Source organism: Macrobrachium nipponense, chromosome 6, assembly GCF_015104395.2.
Source record: "Macrobrachium nipponense isolate FS-2020 chromosome 6, ASM1510439v2, whole genome shotgun sequence".
NCBI classification, from domain to species: Eukaryota; Metazoa; Arthropoda; class Malacostraca; order Decapoda; family Palaemonidae; genus Macrobrachium; species Macrobrachium nipponense.
Genome location: NC_061108.1, coordinates 63,012,267 through 63,038,720, shown reverse-complemented (window position 1 = coordinate 63,038,720; position 26,454 = coordinate 63,012,267). Strand labels below are relative to the sequence as shown.

The 26,454-nt window shown below is 40.1% G+C and overlaps 1 protein-coding gene across 1 annotated transcript in view; it reads left to right on the top strand.

Moving 5' to 3' along the window:
* Positions 1–26,454, top strand: part of LOC135216338 (WD repeat-containing protein 19-like) — a 927,827-nt gene that overhangs the window by 684,856 nt on the left and 216,517 nt on the right. Inside the window, 1 exon segment of the mRNA XM_064251544.1 lies at positions 3,382–3,519. Coding sequence (XP_064107614.1) covers positions 3,382–3,519 — 138 coding nt within the window.

The following is a 26,454-nucleotide window of genomic DNA, read 5'->3' as shown; positions in this document are numbered from 1 at the left end:
GTCTGGCAAAGTGCCAAGAAGAATCTTTGGTAGTGATGGGTGTCAGGGAAGGATACTTTGTACCTTTTGTTATATTTTTACCCTTATCAACTTCCTGATATCCTTCTTGCCATGCTCTTCACACAGAAAAGTTCAGAGTTGGGAGGGTTAAATTAGACAGTTGTTATAAAATGAGGACATTAAGCCATAGGCATATTCAATGTTAACAAGTTTATTCATGTTAGTCCCTTTCTGATGAGTCAATCAGTTTGGCCCTGGCAGCCTTTTGGAAGGGCTAGGATGTTTCTATCGACATGTAGGATATGCACTGCCACATCCTGGTACACCATCATCGAAGAAAAGTATTCTCCTGTGTGTTAGAGATTTTAGCATGGTGGATTCATCTGCTTGGTATCGGAGTAGTTCTCTCATTTTTGAAAGACTGGTTTGTTCTCACCAGTATGTTTCTGACCACCTTGAGGGTGAAGAATTGTGTTTTATGCCTAACCTCAGAGCTGGACATTTTGTTCAATATTAACTAATCAAAGGTTTTCTGATCCAGTCAATTGTTTATCTTGGGATGAAGATTATCTCTCTTTTTGGGGTGTTTTCTACAAACTTTTGAGAACTTTACTGGGTTGGCCTGTAGACCTTTAGAACCTTTACACTGTCCTCAGATGTCTTAGAGGCAGATTGGGGTCATTCTGAGAAACATTTGATATCATGGAGTTGGAAGGTTAACAATCTACAGCTTTTGGCAGTTTGGAATGGTCCTATGTAAGCAGAACATCTAATCAGAGACAGTATGATTACAGTCTTTTCTGGCTATGCAACCTCTCGAAATCTTACATAAGACAACAAGAAGACACAGATCAAGAGATTTGTTCCTTCTCCTCTGGACAGAGCCCAGCAGCACCATTCCTTTACCTCATTTTGTTCAAGAGAAAAACATAGTTATTGAAGATCAACTCAGCAGAAAAGGGCAAGGTCTTCAGTCAGATAGTGTCCTCTTCCTCAGGTTTGCTAGGTGTGGAACCTCTGGGGAAACCCAAACACCACTCTGTTCATGACTTCCCAAAACACTACTATCTCAGTTTACTGCCCTCCATGCCAGGATCTTCAGGCATGGGCAGTTGATGCCATCCACCAGAATGGTCGAGCATAGACCTTTATGCTTTTTCTCTGTTTTCTGCTCTAAGGAAATACTCAACAAGTTTTTAGCTTTGCAGAACACAAGGATGATTTTGATACCTCGTCGGTGGCCCCAAAGGGAATGGTTCCCCTAACTTCCTATCCTGGTGGTAGATGTTCATATTCCACAAAGGAAAGGTCTTTTCAATACAGTCTTATCTGAGAAGGTTCCATCTAACCTTCACATGCTTTATTTGACCATGCGGGGATTGTCTATGTCTGGTATCAGTTACTAGGGCATTTCTCAAATAGCCAAGGAATCAATCCTTAAGTCTGGAAGGCCCTCCACTGTGCGACTTGTGTATCAATATTAGTGCTCAGTTTATTGATCTTCATGCTTGTTCAGTGATGTCCAGCACCCATTCACTAGACAGCCTGATTTAAGTTCTGCCAGTATCTCAAGTATGCAAGGCAGATTTCTGTCACAGCAGTCAAAGGATACTCCTTTGCATTGCATTCAGTTCTGCATCATGCTAACTGGAATATAGCTCAAGATTTAAAGTTTGAACAGGTTTGCTATTTTTAGTGCTGGAAATTTCAATTTTCCTATCATGGTTTATAATGAAATTTAAATGTAGTCCTCCAGATTTTAATATGACCTCAGTTTGAGCCTTTTGATAAGGCATCGCTTAAGAACTTTAAAGACACCTTTCTATTATCTTTTGGTGAGGCAAAGTGTGTTAGTGAGCTTCAAACCCCTTCTTGTATGTGTGCTATGTTCTACTGGCAACCTCTCTTTTCTTTCATTGCTTAGAGAAAAAATATACAGTAGGAGCAAAAGCCCTTCTCAGATTGTGACAGTGCCTAATTTAACTGTTTAGATAGGTAATGCTGAAGTGGCTGTCTTATGTCCAGTTAGAACTCTTAAGGGCTTATATAAGTGAGCTTCAAGTCCTTTCTTGTATGTAGGCTTTGTTCTAATGGCAACCTCTCTCTTTTCTTTCATTGCTTAGAGAAAAGATTAGAAGTGAAAGCCCTTCCCAGTTTTTTGACAGTGCTTAATTTTACTGCTTTGATTGGCATGGAAGAAGTAGTTGTCATAATGTCCAGTTAGAACTCTTATGGGTTTACCTGGACATACATAAACCTTTAAGAGGAGGAGTTGAGTATTTTATCTGTGGTGTTAGGAGGCCAAGAATGCTTAAGTCAATGCACACGGAGTTGATTCTGGAGCTTTTACCATTTTTGAAAGTAATCATCATGACTTCCATATCGTAAGCACATCTTTATTTCCTTTAAAACCTTTCACTAAAGGAGGTGGTCATGCAGCTTAGGTGAGATGTAAGTTGTTGACTCATATTACTTGCAAAATGTTTAAATGTTGCATGAGGTGTAAACCCTTGGCCCTGTTGTTGCAGTGGGGATGCTCCCTCCTGAACCAGATATGATAGTAACCTTGCTTTGTATATTATCGTTAGTTGTTAGGAAATCCTGCTATTGAATTTGGGAACGTGAAGGTGCACATTGGTGTATAGGTGCACATCTTCATATATGGAAGTGATATTTGTCTTTAGTTTTGGACTGTCAGTTATGGCTTTAGACTCAGGCACAAGAGTCACTAGTACTCTACAATATGAGTCCTTTTTCCCCTGTAAGGATCCTCTGACAAATCTCTCTATGATGGCCTTATACCCCGTTGTGGTTCCAATGTCTGGTGAAAGTACTTGACAGTAACCCTCACCCAACTGGCAAGAATGTCGAGAAGCTTTTATGCTTGGCTGAACATTGTTTCTATGGCTACATTAACCCACCATCCTCTTGCAATGTAGTGCTCAGCTGACTTTAGCAGTAAGATTAATTCAAAATATTGAAAATTTTCATGATAAAATTAACAGTTTGGTTACTGGTAAAGTGGAAACCCACCCAGACTCCCCACATCTCAATGGGTGGTCATGAAGAATTCTGACAAGGACGTAAACATTGCAATGCCACCTGGTGGGAAACAGGTGATTACACAGACAGTCCTAGCAGGTTAGCCAAGTGTTATTTTATTTTATTTTATTTTGATTGCCAGTTGCACCAATAGCACGAAGTTATAAGCTAACTTTGACAGTAGGTAAGTATCCAAATATGTTCTAATTAGTTTTATAATGAAAATTCTCATATTTCATGTCACATGTAATTTTCAAAGTGAGTTGATGTTGTATTCTATAAAGCTTTGCAATACAACTAAAACAAGTAAACTGATACTTTTTAATGTTTGTTTTATAGCAATATGCAGAGGCAGCAGTGTTATATGAAAGTGGAAATTTCCATGAAAAAGCTGCCAGTCTCTACATTCGTCTCAAGAACTGGACAAAAGTTGGACAACTGTTAGTACACATCAACTCTCCCAAGATGCACTTGCAAGTAAGTATTTCATATATGTATTAGTATTACTGTCAGTTTGTAGTTATGCTTTCAAATTAATCCTGTGTATTTTTATTTTATATCAGTAATTGTTTGTTGCTAGGCTTGGCTTTTTTTAGTGATTTAGATTAAGATATAACTTCTGGTGTGTTTGGTTAAGAACACTTTTCATTTTTTATTTGCTGTGACTTCAAGTAGTAAAATATTCCTAAAATAATTTTTATTTTTTAACTATTTATGTTTGATAAATAATTTGGCACTTTTGTGGTCTGTGGGGAGACCATCATTCTGTATGCTTTTATTGTGTGTTGACAATGTTGCGTGAACTTGTGTGAGATTACAAAATGAGTCTTATTCTGCCAATATGGATATTAAATCCAACTTGCCTTTTATTCTGTGGTTACTTTCAAAATATTTTCATTACTTACCGTATCAGCTAATATTCATATTATTTTAGTTTTGCTGTTTGCTAAAGAGCGATGTACATTTGCTCTATGAAATGACAGGTTGATGAATTTGGGAAAATGCTACATTTGTCTAATCCCTTTGCATCTGAAAAGATATTATATAATATAGAGTCGACCCCTACACCACCGATTCGCGGTTCTGGATACGTGGCTTCACCTACTTGTGGATTTTTCTGTGGAACGTATATTCTCATTATTTGCAGAAAATTCACCTATTCATGGAATTTTTCATAGAGAAGTATTCATTAATTACTGTGTGTTTACATTATTTTTGTGACAACTAAATCCATTTTTTGTATATATAACTTACCAAGTAATTACATAACTATACATAGTTTCTAAAATTTGAAATCCGCACTTGCTATTCTTTTGTTTTGGTGTAGGGATAGCCCCACCCACTACTGAGGGAGAGAGGAACAACTCTGCTGCAAAGACTCAACCGTTTTGTTTCTGCCAGTTGACGACAGTGGTTGTCGATCCTCAACTAGATGGTTTGAGATTCTTGCCGGTATCCTATTGTTTACTAATTGGTGAAGCACAGCTTATTGTTTGTAGCTTTTCACTTAGAACTTTGTTAGTCATTTTGATAATTGGACTGATAATTGTAGTATATGACTCATAGAATTTTTTCTGACTTTGATTATATTTGACGACTTGCACACAATTGGCACTTCTTGCAGGGGTCAAGTTTGCTCATGTGAGAAATGCATAAACTGGGAAACTAAACAATGGAGAGTTCTGTCTTCTCGTTTAAATAAGTTAGGGATAGGAAGAGAAAGGCTAATCATAGGCATGACAAGACAGCTGCTAGTCAGGATAGTAGTTTTGACCTACATATCTCTGTACCTGTAGAGTATCTTCTTCCTTCCTCATTCTTGCACCTCAACCCTCACATAACCCCCTCGTTGACGGCCCCAATTGGTACCGGAATGATACGGGTATGACTCAAAACAGTAAGATTTGGAAAAGTTTAAAATAGCCTATAATTCATATGTTCTGTTCTTAATAGCCTAATTCTATCTATATAAAGATACAGTGTTCCCCCGTATTCGCGGGGGATGCGTACCAGACCCCCCCGTGAATAGTTAGAATCCGCGAATGTTTGGAACCCCTATAAAAGCACTAAAAACAGCCTATTTTGTTAGTGAAAACTTAAGAAAAACCACTAAAAATTTTCATACTAGGTTTTTTTAATAGTTTTATCACAAAAAGTGCATTTTATGATGAAATTGATCACAAAAACCAGGAATTTGTGGATATTTCTCATAGAAAAATACAGCGAATGCGCGAATTTTCCGAGAATAATGCAGGGAAACGTTCCTGAGAGAAATCCGCGAATGTGTGAGTCCGTGAACCCGGAGAACGCGAATACGGGGGGTCCACTGTATATCTATTTATAACATGTCATGTTCAAGAATGCCAGGTTTAATTCCTGTTATTAGCCTTAATGAGATGGTGTGTAAAGGCCCAACTTTATAACACAAGATTTGTTTTACATATAAGGGTGGATCAATCAATTCATGTCAATTCGCAGCATTTTACCATCAGTTCTTATCAATTCACCTCATTTTATCGTCAATTCATGTCAATTAATCTCAATTTTTTGTCATCAATCCAATCAATTTGGTACCAGTTCCAATTATTTCTATGTTTATTTTTTTCAATTCCAATTCAATTTCAATTCACGCAATTTTAGCATCAATTCCAATTCAATTCATAATTGACCCCAACCCTACTTGTAATATTGTTACCCACCATGAGTCACTCCATCGACCACTCAAAACTAGTTATTGCCACTCATGTGAGCATGTCTGTCCATTGAGGGATAAAACCGGCACTCTGTGGTCCGGGAACCCCCATGCATCAGCTCTATTTTTAATCAGCTACCATTAAAAAAGTAATAAAATGATAAAAAGTTATGTTCAGAGCTTACCAAGTAGTAGGCTAAGTTGGCAACTAGGCTATTTGTTTGTGGAATTAGCCATTCTGGGATTTTTTGTGGTGTGGCAGTGACCTGGTGCCAAGGTTCCTAGATTTAAGAGAAACTGAATATATACATATGGATATGTACACTATAATACATATATATATATATATATATATATATATACATATATATATATATATATATATATATATATATATATACATGATATATAATGTGTAGTGTATATGTATGTATATGTAATGTAGAATCTACCAGTCACTTTTTATCAGTTACATATGTAATCGTGTTTTTTTTGGATACACTTGTCATTGCCAAGCCTTAAGGTCCAGGTGCAAGAAATATGAAGAAATTATGATGTCTGGTAGTGGGAAACGAACCCATGTCCCATAATCACAACAAGGTCTCATTGCCGACCTATGTGTTAGTGGATGTCGGCAATAAGTTTTCCTTTGCATAAATATTGTTAAATATGACACTGAAGTTGCAGTTTATTAGTGTCTTACTAATGTTATCATTTGTCCTCACTCTCCTCCTCTGCTACCCAGGTCACTAATGTAGTAAATCACCAAAATTCATGTCGATGGGGTTTACTAAATAGGACATTCTGTCTCCTCTTAGAGATATTGTCGACTACAAGTGAGAAAGATAACAAAGAACCGAATATCCAATCGTTAGCAATGAGCATCTCAAAATTGTCAATTAAAAGATACGGATTTGTTGTCTAACTTGTTTGTATCAGGACCATTAATAATGACCTAGAATTGCTACTCTAGCATTTATGTACTTGGAAACGAGCAAACAAAAAGTAACTATGTAATTGAAAATAGAAGATTAACAAAGGACCGTAAAAGATGCAATCAAGTAGTTTATGTAAAAAGATTTAATATAATACATGTGGATACAAGTCAGAGAGAGAGAGAGAAGAGAGAGAGAGAGTGTTACAAGGATTAGGATGTCACAAAGGCTTGTTAGTCCATCCAAGGAGACATTGCCTGCTCACTTATCTCTAGGAGCAGGTTTTGCTGTTCATTCACAGTGTCCTAATGATTTTATCTAGCATCCTTTTAAACTCTTCCACATTCCATGTGTCACATATCTTGTATGTAAAGAAGTTCCCACAATGAGATGTGTTGTATTTCTTTAGTTCTAGTTTCCATCCATTATTTTTTGCCTGAGTTTTGTTTAACGTAAATAGCTTACTGTCCACTTTTGTTATGCCTTTCAGTATTTTGAATGTTTCTATTAGTTGTCCTCACAATTGTCGTGTTTCTAAGCCATACATTATCAGGCTCTTTAGTCTTTGGTAACCTATTTGCCTGAAGGATGGAATTAACATTGTGGCTCCTGAAAAAGAGAGAGAGAGAGAGAGATTGTCAATTTGAGATCCTTGTTAAGAAACGTAGTCAATGAACAGTCTGGAAGTGCTGAGAGAGAGAATATTGTATAGAAACTGTAAAGAAACATCAGTGTCAATAAGAGGTATTTATAATAAAAAAGAGATGGAGAAAGATAAAGAGAGGTAATGAAAATAGGAAACTTATGTCAAAAAAGAGGTTTGGAACAGCAGAGAGTGTTACAAGGAGTTACAAGGATTAGGATGTCTCTCAAAGACTTATTAGTCCATCCAAGGAGACAGCATGTGCTCACTTATCTCTAGGAGCAGGTTTTACTGTGCATTCACAATGTCCTAATGATTTTGTCTAGTCTTCTTTTAAACTCTTCCACACTGTTGCTGTTTACTACTTCTGTTGGCAGTTTATTCCATGTGTCACATATCTTGTATGTGAAGAATTTTCTGCAATGAGATGTGTTGCATCTCTTCAGTTCTAGTTTCCAACCATTATCTCTTGTCTGGTTTCCGTGTAATGTAAATAGGTCACCATCTGCTTTTCTTATGCCTTTCAGTAATTTGAATGTTTCAGTTAGTTGTCCATGCAGACATCATGTTTCTAATCCGTATGTTCAGGCTCTCTAGTCGGCTTTGGTATCCTATTTGCTTGATGGATGGAATTAACTTTGTGGCTCTTGCTTGTACCCCTTTTGATCTCTTTTATTTCCCTTCTTAAGTGTTGGTGACCAAAACTGTACTGCATGTTCAAGATGAGGTCTAACTATGGATGTGTAGAGCTGCAGCACCGTTTCCTTGTTTCTGTATTTGAACTGCCTCTTTATGTATCCAACAGCTTCTATGCACTGTTTTGTGGATTTTAAGTCCATGGTAATAATGACTCCAAGGTCCTCATGTTGTTCTACACTATGTCATTCCCAAGCAGCATGTAGTTGGCATGAGGGTTTGTTTCTATTTGTAACACCTTACACTTCTCCAAGATAAAAGGTGTTTGCCATCTTTTGACCACTCCTACTTTCTTTAAATAATTTCGTAAACTTTCCACTGTATCTGGCTCTACCGCATTCACACCTAGTTTGGTGTCATCATCAAATTCGGCTATCTTGCTAGTTAAGCCTACATCAGTGTCATGAATGTAAATAAAAAACAAGAGAGGGCTAAGGACAGAACCCTGAGGAACTCCATTTGTTACATCTGCCCATTCTGATTCCTCACCATTTATTACGACTCTGTTTTCTATAAGTTAGCCAGTCTTCGATCCAGTCTCCTACTTCTACTATTCCTAAAGCTCTAACTATTGTCATTAGTTTCTTGTGTGGAACTTTGTCATAGTATATTTATTGCTCTACTACTGTCTTAGATACTAAGCATGTAATGAAAAAACCCCAATAGGTTTGATAGGCCGGATAAATTTTTTCTGAAGCCGTGTTGACTGTTTAACAGCAAGTTGTTTCTATCAATGTGATCCACAATTTGATCTGCAATTATGGACTAAAAAATCTTACAAATGGCCAACGTTAGACAGATTGTTGTATAATTTCCGGGCTCTTCTCTTGGACATTTTTTTGTAAACTGGGGGCACATTACCTAGTTTCCATCCTTTTGGTGCCTTTCTTTGTTCTGCACTTTTTCTGTAGAGTTTATATAGGTGAGGAACTATCTCCTCTTTTAGCTCTTTGATTTCTCTTTGATGAATCCCATCCGGTCCAGGAGATTTGAACTTGATCTGTTTGTCTATTTTGTTTTTTTAATTTCCTTTCCTGTAAATATTATTTTGTCCAACGGTTCTGCCCCTTCATATTTAATAGCTGGTTCCGGTATTGAAGTAATGTCTTGAATTGTGAAAACACCAGTAAAAAACTTATTCAATAAATCTGCTTTTTCCAAGTCTGAGTTCACCAGGTTTCATCTATTGCCCCTTAGGGGACCTATGCTATTTTTTATTGGCTTCCTACCATCAACATGCACAAAGAATTCCTTTGGGTTTTCCTTACAAACTGATGCATTTCATACTAATTTGTCTACCATTCTACAGAGTTCTTTATGCCTGCTTGCTTCCTCAGGTATTGGTTGTGGGTTCATTGATTTGTGCAATCTGTCTCTTTCTCTTATTTTATTTTTAATATCTCTGTTGAACCACTTAGGCTAATGGTTGCTGCAATGGTATGCATCTAGAGCGTTTTTCTGTGTGTTCCTCTAGAGAGGCTTCCCAGTACTTATCTATGCCTATGTTCTCGTCGTACTCTAGATTTCTAACGTACTCCTTTAGCTTTTTTAGGTCTTGTCGACGGTAGTCTAATCTCATTAATATATTCTTATCTTTTTTTATGTTGAACATTAATTTGAAACGTAATAATTTTATGGTCACTTTTGTTTAGATTTTCGCCTACTGAAAGGTCAGACACTAGGTTATCTTCTGTAGATAGGACGATGTCTAGTATGTTGTTTCCTCTAGTAGATTTGTCAACCCATTGGTGAAAGATTTAATTTCTTAAAAAATCTAAAAATCTCTTTCCTTCCGTGTTTGACGCGGAGGTCATCATGCCCCAGTGTACTGCTGCATTGAAGTCTCCCATTATTATGCAGTTTGTTGTTTATTTCTTGTCCTAGTAGTGCATACAGCTCCTCATCGGACATTTGTGGTTGGTGGGGAGATCTGTTCACCAGTATTAGAGTTATCTTCCTCCTTAGGCTGTTCATGTTGATGGTAACCACTTCTTGCTTGGTTGTGATTTTACACTATTGGACTGAGGTGGTCCTTGAACATATAACATAATACCTCCACCTTTTTTATTGAGTCTATCTTTTTTCAACAATTTATATCCAGCTATGTGGTACTCTCCTATGAAGTCTCTTGTTGCCTCTTGTTTCCGTGTTTCTTTGATGCCTTTTATGACTAATTCTTCATTTGCTGCCAATGTTTTGAAGAGATCTACTTTGTTCCAAATAGATTGTACATTAAACTGCGCCACTCTGAGGACTTTTCCATCCTCTCTTTTGTCCTTGGTGGCTTTATTAGTTTCCCTCACTGTCACTGTTTCCTGCAGTGTTATTACTATCCAGATTCTGGGAGCTTTCCATCTTCTTTCCTTGATTGTTCTGTTTCATGAGGTTGTTGGTGAGAAGGTTTCCTATTAGTTTTCCTCCTTCCAAATTCAAGTGAGTTCCATCTCTTTTATATACTTTCCTATTCCTTATAAATCTGTCCCAAAAGTTTACGAGCCTAACACCTTTTTCTTGGCATATTAGCTCCAGTCTGTCATTGATTCCAATTGCCTTCCTAAGAGAGTAGACCTATAAGAATGCTGTTATCAGTTTATCTCATGGGTGTTCTCTACAACATTCGTTAGGTTGGCTACAAGACTTGTCAGGCCAGTTCTGCCATCTGTTAGAAAGAATTCATTTCCTCCTTCCTACACTATGATTACACTTTTTCTATTATTTACCTTGATTTTTTTTCACAGCCTCTGCTATATTCTTTGCTCCTGCACCTGAGTAAGAATGAATGTTCTCTTATTTAAATTTTTGTCCACAAAATTTAACCCCTGATCTTTTACTACCGAGTCTCCAATTAAGATTGTTTCCTCTTCTGTTTCTGAGAGCACAGCAAATCTATTCGTTGTGTTGATTCCTTTTGAGGGACAATCATGTTTTCTGGCTGCTATCACGCTTCTACCAACAGCTCTCTTGAATTCATTAGTTTTATCCTTGTAAGCTTCTTCCTTTGTGCCTTGTCTAGTACGTGTCGCAGCTCCCAACTGAGCAACACAGATGATTTTTTGCCAGGAGTGAATAGCAGCATCCCTTAAACTACTAAATATCCAGCAGCCATGAACAGCAAAAATCTTATAACCTGAATGCTTCTGCTCCAACCATAAAAATCCCTAAGGAATGGGCACAGTGGCCACACCAGCAGGCCCCATGGGTAGGAAGTTCCACAATCAATGGCACAGAAGCTCGTTTGGAGTTTTTAGCTGGCTAGGACTCCAATAAGGAAGAAAAGCTCCGCAACTTCAGAGCAGTTTAGCCTTCACTCTCAGAGTAGTGGTTGCAGGGGTGGTCATTCATTACACAAAGTAGTGAGCTTAATGGGGCACAATAGCAACACTCCATTTATGCATCCCAGTTGCATGTTTCCCAAGTCTGGAAGAGTATAGGGATAGGGGAAAATTAGGACCAATCAAAGTGCGTGGAGCTGATCCATGACGTCACAAGCCGCGTCTTTTAGCTACATTCGATCGTCACAGTGCCAAAGAAAAGCTTCCTCATTTCACAGTTTACGGCTTGTATGACCTATACATATTAGTCAGATATATCTAGATATAATGCAACAGTAATTTAACGACAATATATTCTTCAAATGAGATACACCGTGAAATATATTATGCGTTATTGGCTTCTCCCTCTTGGTATTAGTGCTCAGTGCCTGTTAATTCCTGCCTGCTCGCAAAGTCGATATTTACTACATAAATAATATTTTCATTGTTGCGAGTTTCTAAATTATATATGATGATATCTGACTTTTTTGTAGGGGAAAATAGAGAGGGGTGGTAAACTTACACTACTGATTTCTATGGACAGATGCTATTTCGTAGTAATGCATATTACTGTGCATTGTATTGTAAAAGCAATATACTGCGTCATTACTAAGCCATGAACAGGAATCAGACTGAATTAGTCCCTACTATTTACAGGGACACAGTATCAGCTTCATTCATTGAATTTCAAGAGGTAATGTGCCCTTAAGGAAACCTAAGGAAACCTACGGCATTGGTGTTTTGGTGATCTGAGTTAGTCTACTGTAACCAAATATAGTTACTTGACAAACTCATCCTGTCAGTAGTTAATCTGAATATGGTTGTTTTTCAAGGTGTACTTGCTAAGCTGTAGTAAAGAATCGCCTTTTTGAGGTGGATTTCGTTTTGATAAACCTTCCAGATGTCCTTAACGGATTGGTACTTGTCATTCATTGTGTACAAATATATAAAAAAGTTTTTTTACTAAATATATTTTGCTTTTGATTTTTACTTCTCACACATTGTGTACAAACAAATAAAAAGTGATAATATAATTTAGTACTGAATATTTTTAGCAAGCCCTTACGTGATTTTTGCTTAAAGTTCATTGTGTAAAAAAAAAAACACTGATTATTTAATTTATTGAATATTTTCCTACTTGTCATTCATTATGTACATAGAATTAAAAAGGGACTTTGACGAAGGAAAAATCTATTTCTGGGCAAGGGTTTGTGTCGCCCAGTGAAATAATCCTAAAGTTCATTATTTCTAGGTAAATGATACTAACATTATACCAGAGAAAAAATAAATTCAGGAGGATGTCAGAATAACTGACTCGCTCACCCTAAATAAAAAGAGGGTGTCGGTATGTAGCTGGGGCGAGTGAGACCACTACCACGAACCTCTTGTCATTTAGAATTCTCCTTCATCAAAATCCCCCTTCTGAGAGAGCTGATACACAGTCAGAGTCAGCAACTACTACTACTATGCTACCCACCACGCCGACTGCAGCGCCTCTGGTGGCCATCCTTGTAGTTATATGCCAATCTTGGGCTGCAGGGCGGGGAACTGGGGGGGGATTTCACTGGGCGACACGAACCCTTGCCCAGAAATAGATTTTTCTTCGTCAAAATCCCTTTTCTGGGCTCAGTTCGTGTCGCTTCGTGAAATAGTACCAGAGAATTAGCACAAGATTGGAAAAATAAAAAAGAGAAAGGTCTCAATAAAACAAAGGAAAAAAGAATAAATATAATCCGATTGATAGCTTACAAGTTATCATAAAATATAGTTAACTTAAACTAATGAAATAAATTATATACAGTTAACCTTAAAATTATACTTAAACTAACTTATGATAACTTATCCAATACATGTGAGGTTCAATAAAATAGTACATAAAGGAAGAACACTCACTGAAACTTATATATATAAAAATAACACAAAGCATCTCAATTAAACATATTGGTGTGCTTCCCTAGCATAAAAATAAGGGGAGCAACACCGAACAGTTACAAATATTATATATACAATATAGTTGTGGGTGCCCCTAGCAAAAAAATAAGGGACACACCACTATATATATCCTTCTAAGCAGCTAAGGCTGAAGGACCCAAAGAGCATAACGGTAGGGTTAGGTGCATTGTTAGTTGAGGCAGGTAGAAAGGAGATCTGGATCTTCAACTACGACTACTGAGCAGTGTCAGGGGAAACTATGTTTCCCGCTGCCATTGCCGGAAATTTTAAAGATTCTAAGGACTTTAAGTGTTGACGCTTAAAAACTGTCGGCGATTTCCAGCCTGTATATTCTTTAAGTCATCAAAGTTCATATGCTGGAAATAATTAATGGAGGTGGCTACTGCCCTGATGTCATGGGCTTTGGGAATGAGTCAGGATTTGCTTGTTTAATAAAGTAAAGGATTTGTAGCCTAATTCCCTTTATTGAAATAGTACCACCTTTTTCCCTCATGAAGAGGGGGCCTGAGGATCTAGAGGATGTCCTAGACAGAAAGGCTCGTAAGGTCGTCACCGGACAGAGAGAAGGGTCTTGTGGAAGAGGGATGACCTTCCAAGGGGCCCACCTCATTAAAGGATCCTCATTCTTTGCTAGAAAACTACGATCTGGAGATAGTAAGACTTCTCCTGAGGGGAGGAATTCTACATGTCCAGCATCTCTGGAAAGGGCCGAGAGTTCTAATATTCTGGCTCCTGAGGCCAAACTTAGTAAGAATAGAGTTTTCCTCAGTAGCATTATATATGTACAAGAAACGTTGTCAGTGTCTGAAGCCAGCTTGAGAACGTCATTCAAGAACCATGAAACTGAACTAGGTCTTTCAGAAGGTCTAAGCCTAGCACAGCTTTGGGAATAGACGTAAAGTAGGAGTTTGTTAAGTCTATTTTAAAACCAAACTGAAAGATTTTCTTTAAAGCTGACTTATTAGTGGTAATAGTACTAGCTGCTAATCCTTTTTCGAATGAAGATCTGAAAAAGGATATAGCTAGGTTGACTGTCATGGTTCTTGTGTTTGTTTCCTTCAGGAAAGTTGCTAACTTCTTAACAGCAGCATCATACAGTCTTAAAGTTGATTCTCTCTTATCTGATTCTAAGAAAAGAATATTCTGAGGATCAATATTTGCATCTCTCTTAGCCGCAAACTTCATGAAGTCCATAAAGTTAGGGTTTTGAGAATTCCTGAGGAAGCGAACACAGTCCTCATTTGTACTGACTGAGATAGTTTGGGATTGGGGATCTGTCGAGGTCGAAGACCCAATTCCAGAAGCAGAGGATACCAGTTGCTCTTGGGCCAGTCCGGGGCTACTAGAGCTACTTGTCCCTTGAATGTCCTGAGTTTGTTCAGGACTTTCAATAGAAGATTCACTGGAGGAAAGATGTATATCTTCTCCCACTGATTCCAGTGTATGGACATGGCGTCTATGGCATAGGCCAAAGGGTCCAGGTTGGGAGCCACATAGCAAGGGAGCTTGTGGTTCGCTTGAGAGGCGAATAGATCTACTTGGAGACCTGGAACACTCCGGCGTATCCACTGGAATGAATTCTTGTCCAGGGACCACTCTGATTCTAGAGGAACTGATCGAGACAGAGCGTCCGCTATCACGTTCCTTACTCCCGCTAGATGGGTGGAGGATAGATGCCATTTGTACTTGGTTGCTAGAGAAAAAATGGCTATATTGACATGGTTCACATGTTTTGATTTGGATCCTCCCCTGTTGATGCAGTGTACTACTACTGCGCTGTCCAAAACCAGTTTTATATGAGAGTACTTTGCTGGTAGAAGCCTCTTCAGAGTGAGGAATACTGCCATAGCTTCCAGTACATTTATGTGAAGCCGGCGGAACTGAGGCAACCAAGTTCCTTGAACTTTCTTGAATTGGGAGTATCCTCCCAACCCGCTTAGAGAGGCATCTGTGTGAATAACCAACGCCGGAGTGGGAAACTGGAGAGGAACTGATTTGGACAAGTTCTTTGTCTCCGCCCATGGGCGGAGACAATTGCGATGAATCTGCAGGATTACTGACAACTTGTCTCGAAATTTGACGTTTGCTCTTGAGCGCCAAACGCGATTTGTCCTTCAGTTTCACTTTCAACAGAACGTCTGTTACTGACGCAAACTGGAGTGAACCTAGGATCCTTTCCTGGTTTCTCCTTGACGTTTGTTTGCATTTGAGGAATTGCCTTGCTGTTTCTTTCTTTTTGACCAATGGAATTGACAGAGTGTGGGAGGTCAGGTCCCATTGAATGCCAAGCCACTGAAAACGTGACTCCGGTGTGAGTCTGGACTTTGCCCTGTTTATTTGGAACCCTAGATGTTCCAGAAATTGGATTACTTTGTCCGTGGCTTTGAGGCATTCCTTGACGGTTGTTGCCCAAATCAGCCAATCGTCGAGGTACGCTACTACCATTATCCCTTGTGATCTCAGTTGTTGTACTAATGCTTCCGCTATTTTCGTGAATACCCTGGGGGCTACATTCAGCCCGAAGGGCATCACTTTGAAAGAGAATGCCTGGTCTCCCAACCTGAAGCCTAGGTATGGGCGGAAGTGTCTCGCAACTGGGATATGATAGTATGCGTCTGTAAGATCGATAGAGGTGGTGACGGCCCCACGGGGAAGTAAGGTCCGCACCTGCGAGATAGTCAGCATTTTGAACTTGTCGCAACGAATGAATAAGTTTAGATGGAACAAGTCTAATGTTATTCTTCTTTGTGATAAGCCTTTCTTTGGCACGCTGAATAAGCGTCCTTGAAACTTTAAATGCTTGACTCTTGACACTACCCCTTTCTGAAGGAGCTCTTTTGCATACTCTGTCAAATCCTTTGTCGGTAATTGAAGGAATGTTTTGGATGGAGGGGGACCTTTGATCCAACCCCCCTCAGCCCTTTGGACACAATGCTTTGTGCCCAATTGCTGAATCCCCACCTGTGACGGAAGAGAAACAGCCTCCCTCCTACCTGAGAGAACTCACTGTTGTTGTGCAGGGCGTGCTCCGCGCCCTCCACGGAAGTGTCTCCCCCTGTTGGGTGCCCTTTCGCCACTCCTCTGACGAAAGGCACCCCTAGCCCTGCTTCCCCTTGCAAACCTATTAATGGCTTGAAAGGCTTGGCTTTCAAACACCGGGTTGAAAGCCGGGGAAACAGCGTAGGAGGTCGAGGGCTGGCTTTGGGAAGTCAACAGGAGGATGGGCTGGTTTTGACCCTTTGTAGCTGCCGGTTGCACAGGCTGTGAGACCGGATCTGCTTGAACAAAATGTTGTTGCTGCTGTTTCTGGAAGGGCTGGAACTTCCTGGTCTTTTTCAGCTTCTTGGCACCAGCAGGAGGATTCTCAGGCTTCCTCTTACTGAAAGACCCCAGCGTGCCCTAAAGGCTTTGGTTAAGCCTGGTCGCTTCATGCTGCACTTCGTTGACAGCCGATTCTGGGAAGAGGTCAGCTCCCCAGATAGTCGAAGAAAGCAGCTTATTTGGCTCATGCCGAATAGTAGCTTCCTGCAGGACATGTTTCCTGCAGTTCCGCCTTGCTACCACAAACTCGTACAGGTCTGACTGTACAGTCTGAGTTTGTCCCTTGCCAGCAGTTTGAACAGAGGTTCCGAGCCGTAAGTCAAGGCGGCAACCTCTGTCATTACTAAGGCATTCAACGTCCTGCCTAACCTAGTCCTTGCCTCAAATTCGGCTTGGATAAGGGTATCCGGCAACCTAGGAAATCTTTCCCCGAACTGATCAATGGCACAGTCCGGCTTGAGCTTTCCTACCGTGAATGTCGCTGGCAAGTCTTCCCAAAGTTCCCCAAAGGCTGGAAAGAGTGGGGACGTTGGGTCTGATTCCCTAAGCTGAGGGAGAGGCTCATCCTTCATAGCAGCTTGGATGGTAATCTCGGCTATCTTTGTTGTGAAGGGGAGTGGTGCCTCCTCCTCCGTAGTAAAGATTGTAAAGGGGCTCTTAAATGCCTGGAGCTTGGTATTGGTACAATCCCAATCTTCCAGGCATCGTACCCATTCCCTCTGAGCCTGCTCCCGACTGTATAAAACAGTCTCCTTAGGGATCTTGTCTTCCCTGTTTAGAGCTGCCTCCGTCAGTCTAGCATATCCCATGAAAGGCGGTTGCAGACCGGCGGGATGGAACTCGAAGTCCTCGATACGACGAGTTCCATAGTCCGGGATAGAGATCATCCCATCCTTGAAGGGAGCAAAGGCTGCTACCCTCCAAGGATTGCTCATAGAGAAGGCGGGAAGGGTATTGTAGTCAGGCAACGAGGCAACTCCGGCGCCTGCTACAGGGAGAACGGCTGGAGGAGCTTGGCTCAGCCCTGCCAGTCGATTCTCCTGGTCCGTCAGACGATCAGAAATATTCTGAATCGACTGGCCGGACTGAGTCAACGAGGTGGAGATCTGGGCGAACATCTGATCGAATCTGGTGTTCATCAAAGATCCGACCATATCTCCCACCTGTTGCATGACCCCTGCCGTGAAAGCAACAGGATCGAAGGGACCAACAGGACTGGCCCCGACAGGGGTCACCGTAGGAGCTCCGGTAGAAGAGGAAGGTACTGGCTCGGCGGGAGCGCGGACCTACTCTTTAGAGGATTTACCTCTTGACCCTTTCGAATGCGAAGAAGAAGTCTTCGCTTTCCTTGCTCCGGGATGGTGAGGCGGAGACTTATGAGAAGATGAAGAAGACGACGTCTTCTTAGACGACGTCCTCTCCAGGGTCTTCTGCTCTCTTTGCCCCTTCACCTTGTGGACTACTGAGGCAGTAGGCGTCCTAGTAGGGATCTCTGATCCCGTGAAGCCCTGGAATGAAATAGAGGAAGGGACAGGTGAAGAAGATCCAGAAGCGTCCAAGGGAAGCCCTTGGGCGCCTAACAATCCTACCTCAACCAATAACTCACCTCCATCTACCGTCATTGGCTCAACATTGAGGTCCAGCGTCGCGACGTCTGCTGTGATGTCCTGGCCTCCCCTTCCATCAGGGCCTGCTCCACCTGTTGCTGGATAGTGGCGATCGTCGGAGCTGCCGCGGCGGGGTCCACACACCCAGTCGACTTCCCGCCTGGGAAGATGCGGACAGCTATACTCTTGTCCAAGATATATGGCTGCCCCTTTGGTGCATTCTTGCCAAAGCCACCTACCCAGGCTTTCAGGGTAGCCGACGCGGCGTCCTTAACGGCGGCAGCCTGAAAAAAAGGGTCATTGTAGTCCTTACAACTAAGCCCCGAGGACGAACCATTAACATTTGAAGCTTAGAACTGTATAGCAATATAACACAAATTTATGTGATAGTATATATCAGGAAAGAAAAAACCTACGCTCGTATATACTTACTCCGTCCGAAAACTGTTCCACCAGCTCGTAGCAGATGGAGCAGGCTTCGTGGTGCCAGACGATCAAGTCCTTATGGCGGACGGTACAGGGAGCGTGGGACCTGCAGACCTCGTGCCCGCAGGGGTCCTGGAAGACGGCGTTGCACCCGGCCTCCTGACAGTTCGTAGCCTGTAAGTGGATAGATACATAAGTATCAACGTTATACACTATCAGGACCACTTATGATGCTCCGCTGCATGCCGGAGTAGCATAAAATTTTTGGGCATAATCCTCCCCTGTAATTCGTGTGGGAGAGTCCATGGGACCTGGTAAACTGGTTGAAATCCCCGGTGTACACCGGAGAGGGGAAATTAGATAAACCAGATACCTTTCATACACCTATAGTTGAGTTTCAAGGAGGAGTACGACGCGCCGGAGAACGAGAGAGGATTACCCATAATTAAAACTAAATAAATTCAATTAAATAGTTTGGAGCGTGTAGCTCCATCATAAAACCCCTCCGCCAACCACCGGGGCTCTCAGATAGCAAGCGGGCGCTCCGTCAGCAGACGAAGGGGACTATGATACATAACGGGGAAAGCATGTAGGACCGACCGATCCCCCTTCCCCTTCAATAGCTGGCGAAGAACCTCTCCGCCAACCACCGGGGCGCTCGGATAGCAAGCGGGCGCTCCGTCAGCGGACGAAGGGGACTATGATATATAATGGGGAAAGGGAGTCGTACAAAAGGAACGCCGGAGAAGGACTGATGCGGGCAGAGGGGGTGGCCAACCCCCCCTGATCACACCGGAACTCCCCTGAAGCTCACAGAGAACATGGACGGTCCAGCAGTACTCCTTACAGTCCATAACTCCCGTGACCCCCCTAAAAGGGGGGGAGGAGGGGAGTGGTGCTCGGATGGTTGCTATAGCGACCATGAGCGAGCGAGGACAGACCCCCCCTCCGTGAGGGAGGAGGGGAAGGGGTCTGGGACTAGGGCGACCAGTGACTCGACGCGAGCGCAGGTGGACCATGAGGTGATAATGCAACAAAACATAGCCTAGGTCGAGCTGACCATGTGAGCGAGAGTGGACCAAAAGGCGATAATGCAACAAAACTAGCCTAGGCCAAACTGATCGCCCTTAACATGCAACCCCTAAATGAGAAATACATTGTAATAAAGAAAGAAAGGGAAATCACGAGTGAGAGAGGAAGGGAACGTCCAGGAGAAGTAGGCTAATTCCCCGAAGGAAAACAAGCCGACTGCTCAGGAGCTGGCCTTAGCCGACACGTAAAACGGAGGGCAACGGCCAGGATGGCTGGACTAGAAGAGACATAATAAATAGTAATCACTCAGAAGCCTAGACACCTAGACAAAGGGACATGCATGCATGAACACTAATCTAAGGCATAGGCAATGGATTTCCGAATAATACGATGTAAAATAACAAATGTTTGGGAACTTGTGTATCACGTGAAGAACCCACATATAAAGGTAAAAATACACTGGATAGATACCACGGTATGGGGGACCGAGGAATCTAACCGAACATGTGCCAGACCAGGTGACTATTATCGGACCTAAAAAACGGTAAAAATAGTTCCTGGCTGACAAAAAACTAGTGTAAAACCTTTCGGGGTAATTAACTTAGCTGCGGCAATAGCTGCAAGTTCCATGGTGAATGTTAATCCAGTGAAAAGTACACAAAATTCACAAGGAAAAGTGGCACGTGTTACCCAAGTGGCTAACTAAAAAGGATGGCCACCAGAGGCGCTGCGTGGTGGGTAGCGTAGTAGTAGTAGTTGCTGACTCCGACTGTGTATCAGCTCTCTCAGGAGGGGGATTTTGATGAAGGAGAATTCTAAATGACAAGAGGTTCGTGGTTGTGGTCTCACTCGCCCCAGCAACAAACCGACACCCTCTTTTTATTTAGGGTGAGCGAGTCAGTTATTCTGACATCCTCCTGAATTTATTTTTTCTCTGGTATAATGTTAGTATCATTTACCTAGAAATAATGAACTTAAGGATTATTTCACGAAGCGACACGAACTGAGCCCAGAAATGAATATTTCATTAGTATTTGATATTTTTAGCAGTTATAGGAGTACCTATAGAGTACCTATTTATGGAGTTACAGTAGACATTTTACTGGGCTGAACAAGAGCAGAATTGATGCATACATTTATTGGAACTGCGATATGCTTTGAAATAAAAATACATATGGATGACACTTTTTTCCAAACACTCTTTCAACAGAAAATAATTTTATACAAACATTCAACATGTATTAATCAAAGCCAGGGATAACGGTAGTATATGAGTATGCATACCACTATTTTCACACACGCTCACAATAGCTAAAATGTATGCCTTAAATTAAGTGCATAAATTTGTCATCGAAACTCTATCCTCCACATTTCATTTAAGCATAAGGCAGTTATTATTTTAGTACTGTTCATAATACCTTTTTATAGCCTGCAACAAGAGGCAGTAATGCCTGAAAAATGTTCCATGCTCCATGCTTTTAATCTGTAGTCTGTATGTAGTGCTAATTACAGGTCATATACTATCATTTTTACCTTCTTGTATATTGTGTGATTCATCTCAAGAGTTATCGCAACTATTTATAAATAGCATTAAACATGCATTTTCAAGTATAAAATTTAGCAACTCTCGATGAAAATATTATTTATACAGTAAATATTGACTTTGTGAGCAGGCAGGAATTAACAGGCACTGAGCACTATTACCAAGAGGGAGAAGCCATAATGCATAATATATTTCATGGTGTATCTCATTTGAAGAATATATTGTTATTAAATTAGTGTTGCCGTGTGTTTAAATATTTCTGACTAAAATGCATAGGTCATACAATCCTTAAATTGTGAAATGAGGAAGTTTTTCTTTGGTATTGTGACTGGCAGTAATGGCAGTAAAGGCGTGGGTTGTGACGTCATGGATCAGCTTTACGCGTTTTGATTGGTCCTAATTTTCCCCTATCCCTATACTCTTCCAGACTTGGGAAATATGCCTGCAAGCATCTGCCCTACATTATTGAAAGAGGTTTTTAGCTGCTCTCAGCTCCTTACACTAATCTTATGTCTATGTTTTATATATACATTTTTTCTGTTTTTTTAAGATTTTTGTTTTATAAAGATGTACAAGGAGGATATCCTCGCAGTCATAAGATGAAATACATCAGTGAGAGAGTGGGATGGCAAGATGGTAGAAAGACGGTTTACGGAAGTAAAGTAGAAGGTTTAAAAGAGGTCGCAGCTCGGAGCCGGAGGGAGGCTGCAAAAACCCTCAAGTATTGCCCACTGTACAATACTCTCCCTACACACACACACACACACACACACACAGAGAGAGAGAGAGAGAGAGAGAGAGAGAGAGAGAGAGAGAGAGAGAGAGAGAGAGAGAGAGAGAGAGGACTGTTAATTTGACAACCATGTTAAGAAATCTAGCCAATGAAAAGTCTGGACATGCTGAGAGACAGAATTTTGTTGAGATAACTGAAAAGAAAAGTCAGGGTCAGTTGGAGCCCTTGATAGTCATAAAGATGGAGAAATAGATATGATGACAGATGACAAGTCATCCCAACCCCACTTGGAAATAGGAAGAGCTGAGAACAAAGAAAAGGAAGAGGAAAGCAATGTAAAAAAAACATTAGTACTATAGTGTGTTTACTTTTCTAAGATCGCTGTGGTGTGGCTTGTACAGAAATCATACGTTGCCAATATTCACGTTATGGTAATCATATTAGCTTCATGGAGTCTATTGAAATAGTTTTTATTTCTTAAAATGTGATTCTTTGTTTGCATCAGATATTTTGAATATAGTATCTTATTTCGTATATTCTTCGTGAAAACCTGTTTCACTAATGAAAATGAAGATATGGCATATTTTTTCCCCGGCGATGCCACATCTGAGTTCAGGGGACCTATGGTTTTTAAGAGGATTTAAAAGGTCATGGTCAATATCATTAAAGGATACTCGCACTCGATCACCCATTGTGAAAAGTATGGACAGCCCAGCCCAAAGGACTCCCGTAAAGTCTTCACCCACCACCTGAGGCCAAGGAAATAGTCCATAATTTCCTGAAATACTTCATTATATAAAAACATCTTGAAGGTCCTGTAACTGATGTTTCGAAGGCTATCCAGAGAACATCTGAAGCAACAAAAGTGTTAAAAAGGACTATTCGTTGACTTAAGAAGCAAGAGAGGCGGGAAATATAGTGGAATCTCCAGTGTTTCAAAAAAGAAAAGAGAAAGTGAATCCTGTGACTGACTTGGATGATTTTGATAAAAATGTTCTGAAGAGAAGGAATGCGTGGTTGTCTTTTCCAAAGGCATAATAGATCGATTGACTTATGAATTTATGTTTCAAGTCCAAACACCGGAGCCAACAGGCCACTCAGCGCATCTATAATTATAGAAAAAGAAAGAAGGAATAGCTACGTAGAATCGGGAATGGGGGAAAAAAAAAGTTAACAGGGAAGAAGCAAACCCTTTCCCTCGACTCCCAAGGTCTAAAGCGAATCCTCCTGAGAAGGATTATATCTGTGGGAAGCATTTAATGGGACTTACATACCCGTAGATATGACAACTCTGCCTTTTCTACCTGGCCCCACCCTAGCGATCTTAGAAAAGTAAACGCACTATAGTAGTTATTTTGGAGAGAGAGAGAGAGAGAGAGAGAGAGAGAGAGAGAGAGAGAGAGAGAGAGAGAGAGAGAGAGAGAGAGAATCAAATAAAAATTTTGCTTCTATTTTACAATGGTTATTCTACATGCCACATTTTGAAAATATATACAACATCCATTGACTTATAGGATGTCAAATACATATAATTTATATCTTAGTCAAATGCACATGGCCACGTCCTGCTATAGAGAAAACATATATTAAAACAACTTTTACAACGCTAAAAAATCATATAGATTAATCGTTTTATGTGAATAAATAACTTAGAAAACAATTTAAAATAATAAATTACTGAGACTTATAAAATAGTAAAATGATGTAGTATTTACAAACTGCATGAAATCCTTAAGCAAGTAGTGAAGATACGAACACCTCGAGCGTTGTCATAGCCCTGGTATGCAATGTAAAGTGAATAGGATTAGTAAATGGCGTTTGTTATTTAAGTTACAGAAGGGATATGACGTTCAAATACAATTAACTAAATGTGTGGTCTCTATGATTTTATGATAAATATGATAAAAATAGTCCATATTGCTAGACTAGCAAAACCCTCATACCATTAACATCTGAGTCATACTAATTCACCCTGAATTTCATATTTGTTTGTGTTTTCATAAGTGCAAGATATGCTAAGAAAATAACTCGCAACATACAGTAACAAAGCATACAAACTGATACAGTGACACAAATTGTTGCATCTAAGAAGATCTCATCAAATTAAACATGTAGTATAGCTCACACTTCTCTAAAGAATACTTCTAATTAAATCTTAAAATATAAAAAAATGAGAACATGTAAGTATTGCCATTTTAAAGTAATAAGTTAAATAAACGTATAACTGTGAAAACACATTTACAACGTTGAATGACGTGAGAATAAAATTATTGTTGAAACCACTTAGTGTAAAAACTTTAAGGATAATGCATGACTTACTATATTGACCTAATACCAAGTTAGTTCCATCTTCAGTAGTTAAGATCACCTGTTATGGATGACTTAACAAGCAAATTACACTTTCAATATAAAACTTCACATTCAATGAAAGTACAATGTAGGAAACTGAAAGGAAATATTTTTAACGAAGACACTAAAAACTTAAAAAGAAAGCGAGCCACTTGTTACTTAGTTTCTATTTATTTCCCTATACTGTTAAGTATTTTTTTCTCAGAAACTGTGATTTTAATTCACTATGAAAACCTTGTTTGGTGGCGCAGTCTTAATATTAGTTGGGATGTGATTCCAGCCCCTTGGCCCCTGAATCAATGCATATTGCTTTAGCTCCCTTTCATTAGATATTCGTCTTTCTAAGAGGTACAGATTGTTCGACTAGCGAGTAGGTCCTACTTGTGCTACATCGTCCACAGAATTCAGGAAGTAAATTTTATATTTAAGCAGACAAAGGTCAAAAGTTATTTTAGTTTCAGTTTTCATCCACTTTTAACTCTCTCTCAAAATTGGTGTATTATAATCATATTTTCTAGCCCCTTCAAAAGCCATTTTTGCTGCAAAATTTGAGTTTCCTGAACCTGAACGTTGCCTATTTGTTCTTTAGTTGTGGTTCCCCATATTTTTCTGTGGTAGTTGATTATGCTCAAGGGCAGTGACTCTTATTATTAAGCATGATATCTTATCTCTATCTTTTATGCAGTTGAGAAAAAGAGTAATATGGTACGGTTTACTTTTTTTTTTATTATGTGGTTGATGTGGTGATCAAATAAAACATGTTGGTGATTTACACCAAGGTTTTTACCATTTATGATGACCTGATAGGTGTTTCATCAAAAAGTATTGTTACATTTGCAGGTACAGTGGTACCTCAGGATACGAAATTAATCCCATCCGAGGCGGCCTTGGTAACCTGAGTTTTTCGTATCTTGAACCGCATTTTACATGTAAATTGTCTAATTCGTTCCAAGCCCTACAAAAACACCCCAGTAAATTTTATAATAAAGCTAAATTGACCAATAAACAATGAAATACAACAATTTGGACCATTCAATACCTAACTTAAACTACATATACTACTAATGTGTACTACATACCTGTAAATAAAGTGTATTAGTGTACATGGTATACAAGAAATACTTTACGTACATACTTACGTATGTAGTAAAATGTGGAACCTTACCTTTTGAGTGAGGCGATTTCCAAAAGTGGCGACAGAGGAGGAGGACAAATGGCAGAAAACTTGAACACTTAACTTTACGAAACACATTAGAAAATATCAGGAAACGTTACCACTAAACTTTACGCATAAATAAATAGCACAAAACGTTAACACTTAACTTTACAAAAAACTTAAATTAAATTTTTTTTTTATTTTTAAATTTCTTTTAACTTTTTTATACTGTACTTTTTTTTTTCTTTTTTCAAAATTTCAATTTCTTTACCACTTTCAACTTTCTGTTTTTTTGTAGTATCTCTTGGATCTTCCTGTTTGCTTACTCCTACTAAAGGCCTCTTTAAAGAATAACTATCCAAGAAAATTGCTTCTGCCTACTTTTCACAATGTTCCTGAAACGACTCAGGCAAACGTCATCGAACTGCACAAGCATACGACCTGTGTGACCCTTTTCGGGGTGTCTTTTTTCTATAAACGATTGCACTTTATGAAAAGCGGCTAGAACATCCTTAATTTCTGCTGTTGTCATAGGCTCCTCCTCCTCTTCCTCGCCGCTGCTAGAGAACTCCTCTTGAACAACGTTATGTTGCATGGCCTCCAACTCCTTCAGGTCATCCGTCGTAAGCTCCTCTTGGTGCTCCTCAAGAAGGTCATTGATGTCGCCCTTGTCGACGACCAGCCCCCCGGACTTGCCGAGTGCAACGTTCTCGTCAAGATCTGGTTGCGAAACAGTTTCAGGATCGTCAACTGTTTCTGAATCTGCACCAGCTATGCCCACGTCGAATCCCTCGAAGTCTCGGGTGGATACAGCATCAGGCCAGAGTTTCCTCCATGAATAATTCAATGTACTCCTCAAAGCTCGATTGATGAGTCAGATGCATAAGACGATGTCAAAATGCTCCTTCCAAAATTCACGCAAGGTGAGGTTTGTGGTATCAGTATTGTCGAAACATCTCTTGAAAAGATGTTTCGTATACAGCTTCTTGAAGTTCGATATCACTTGCTGGTCCAT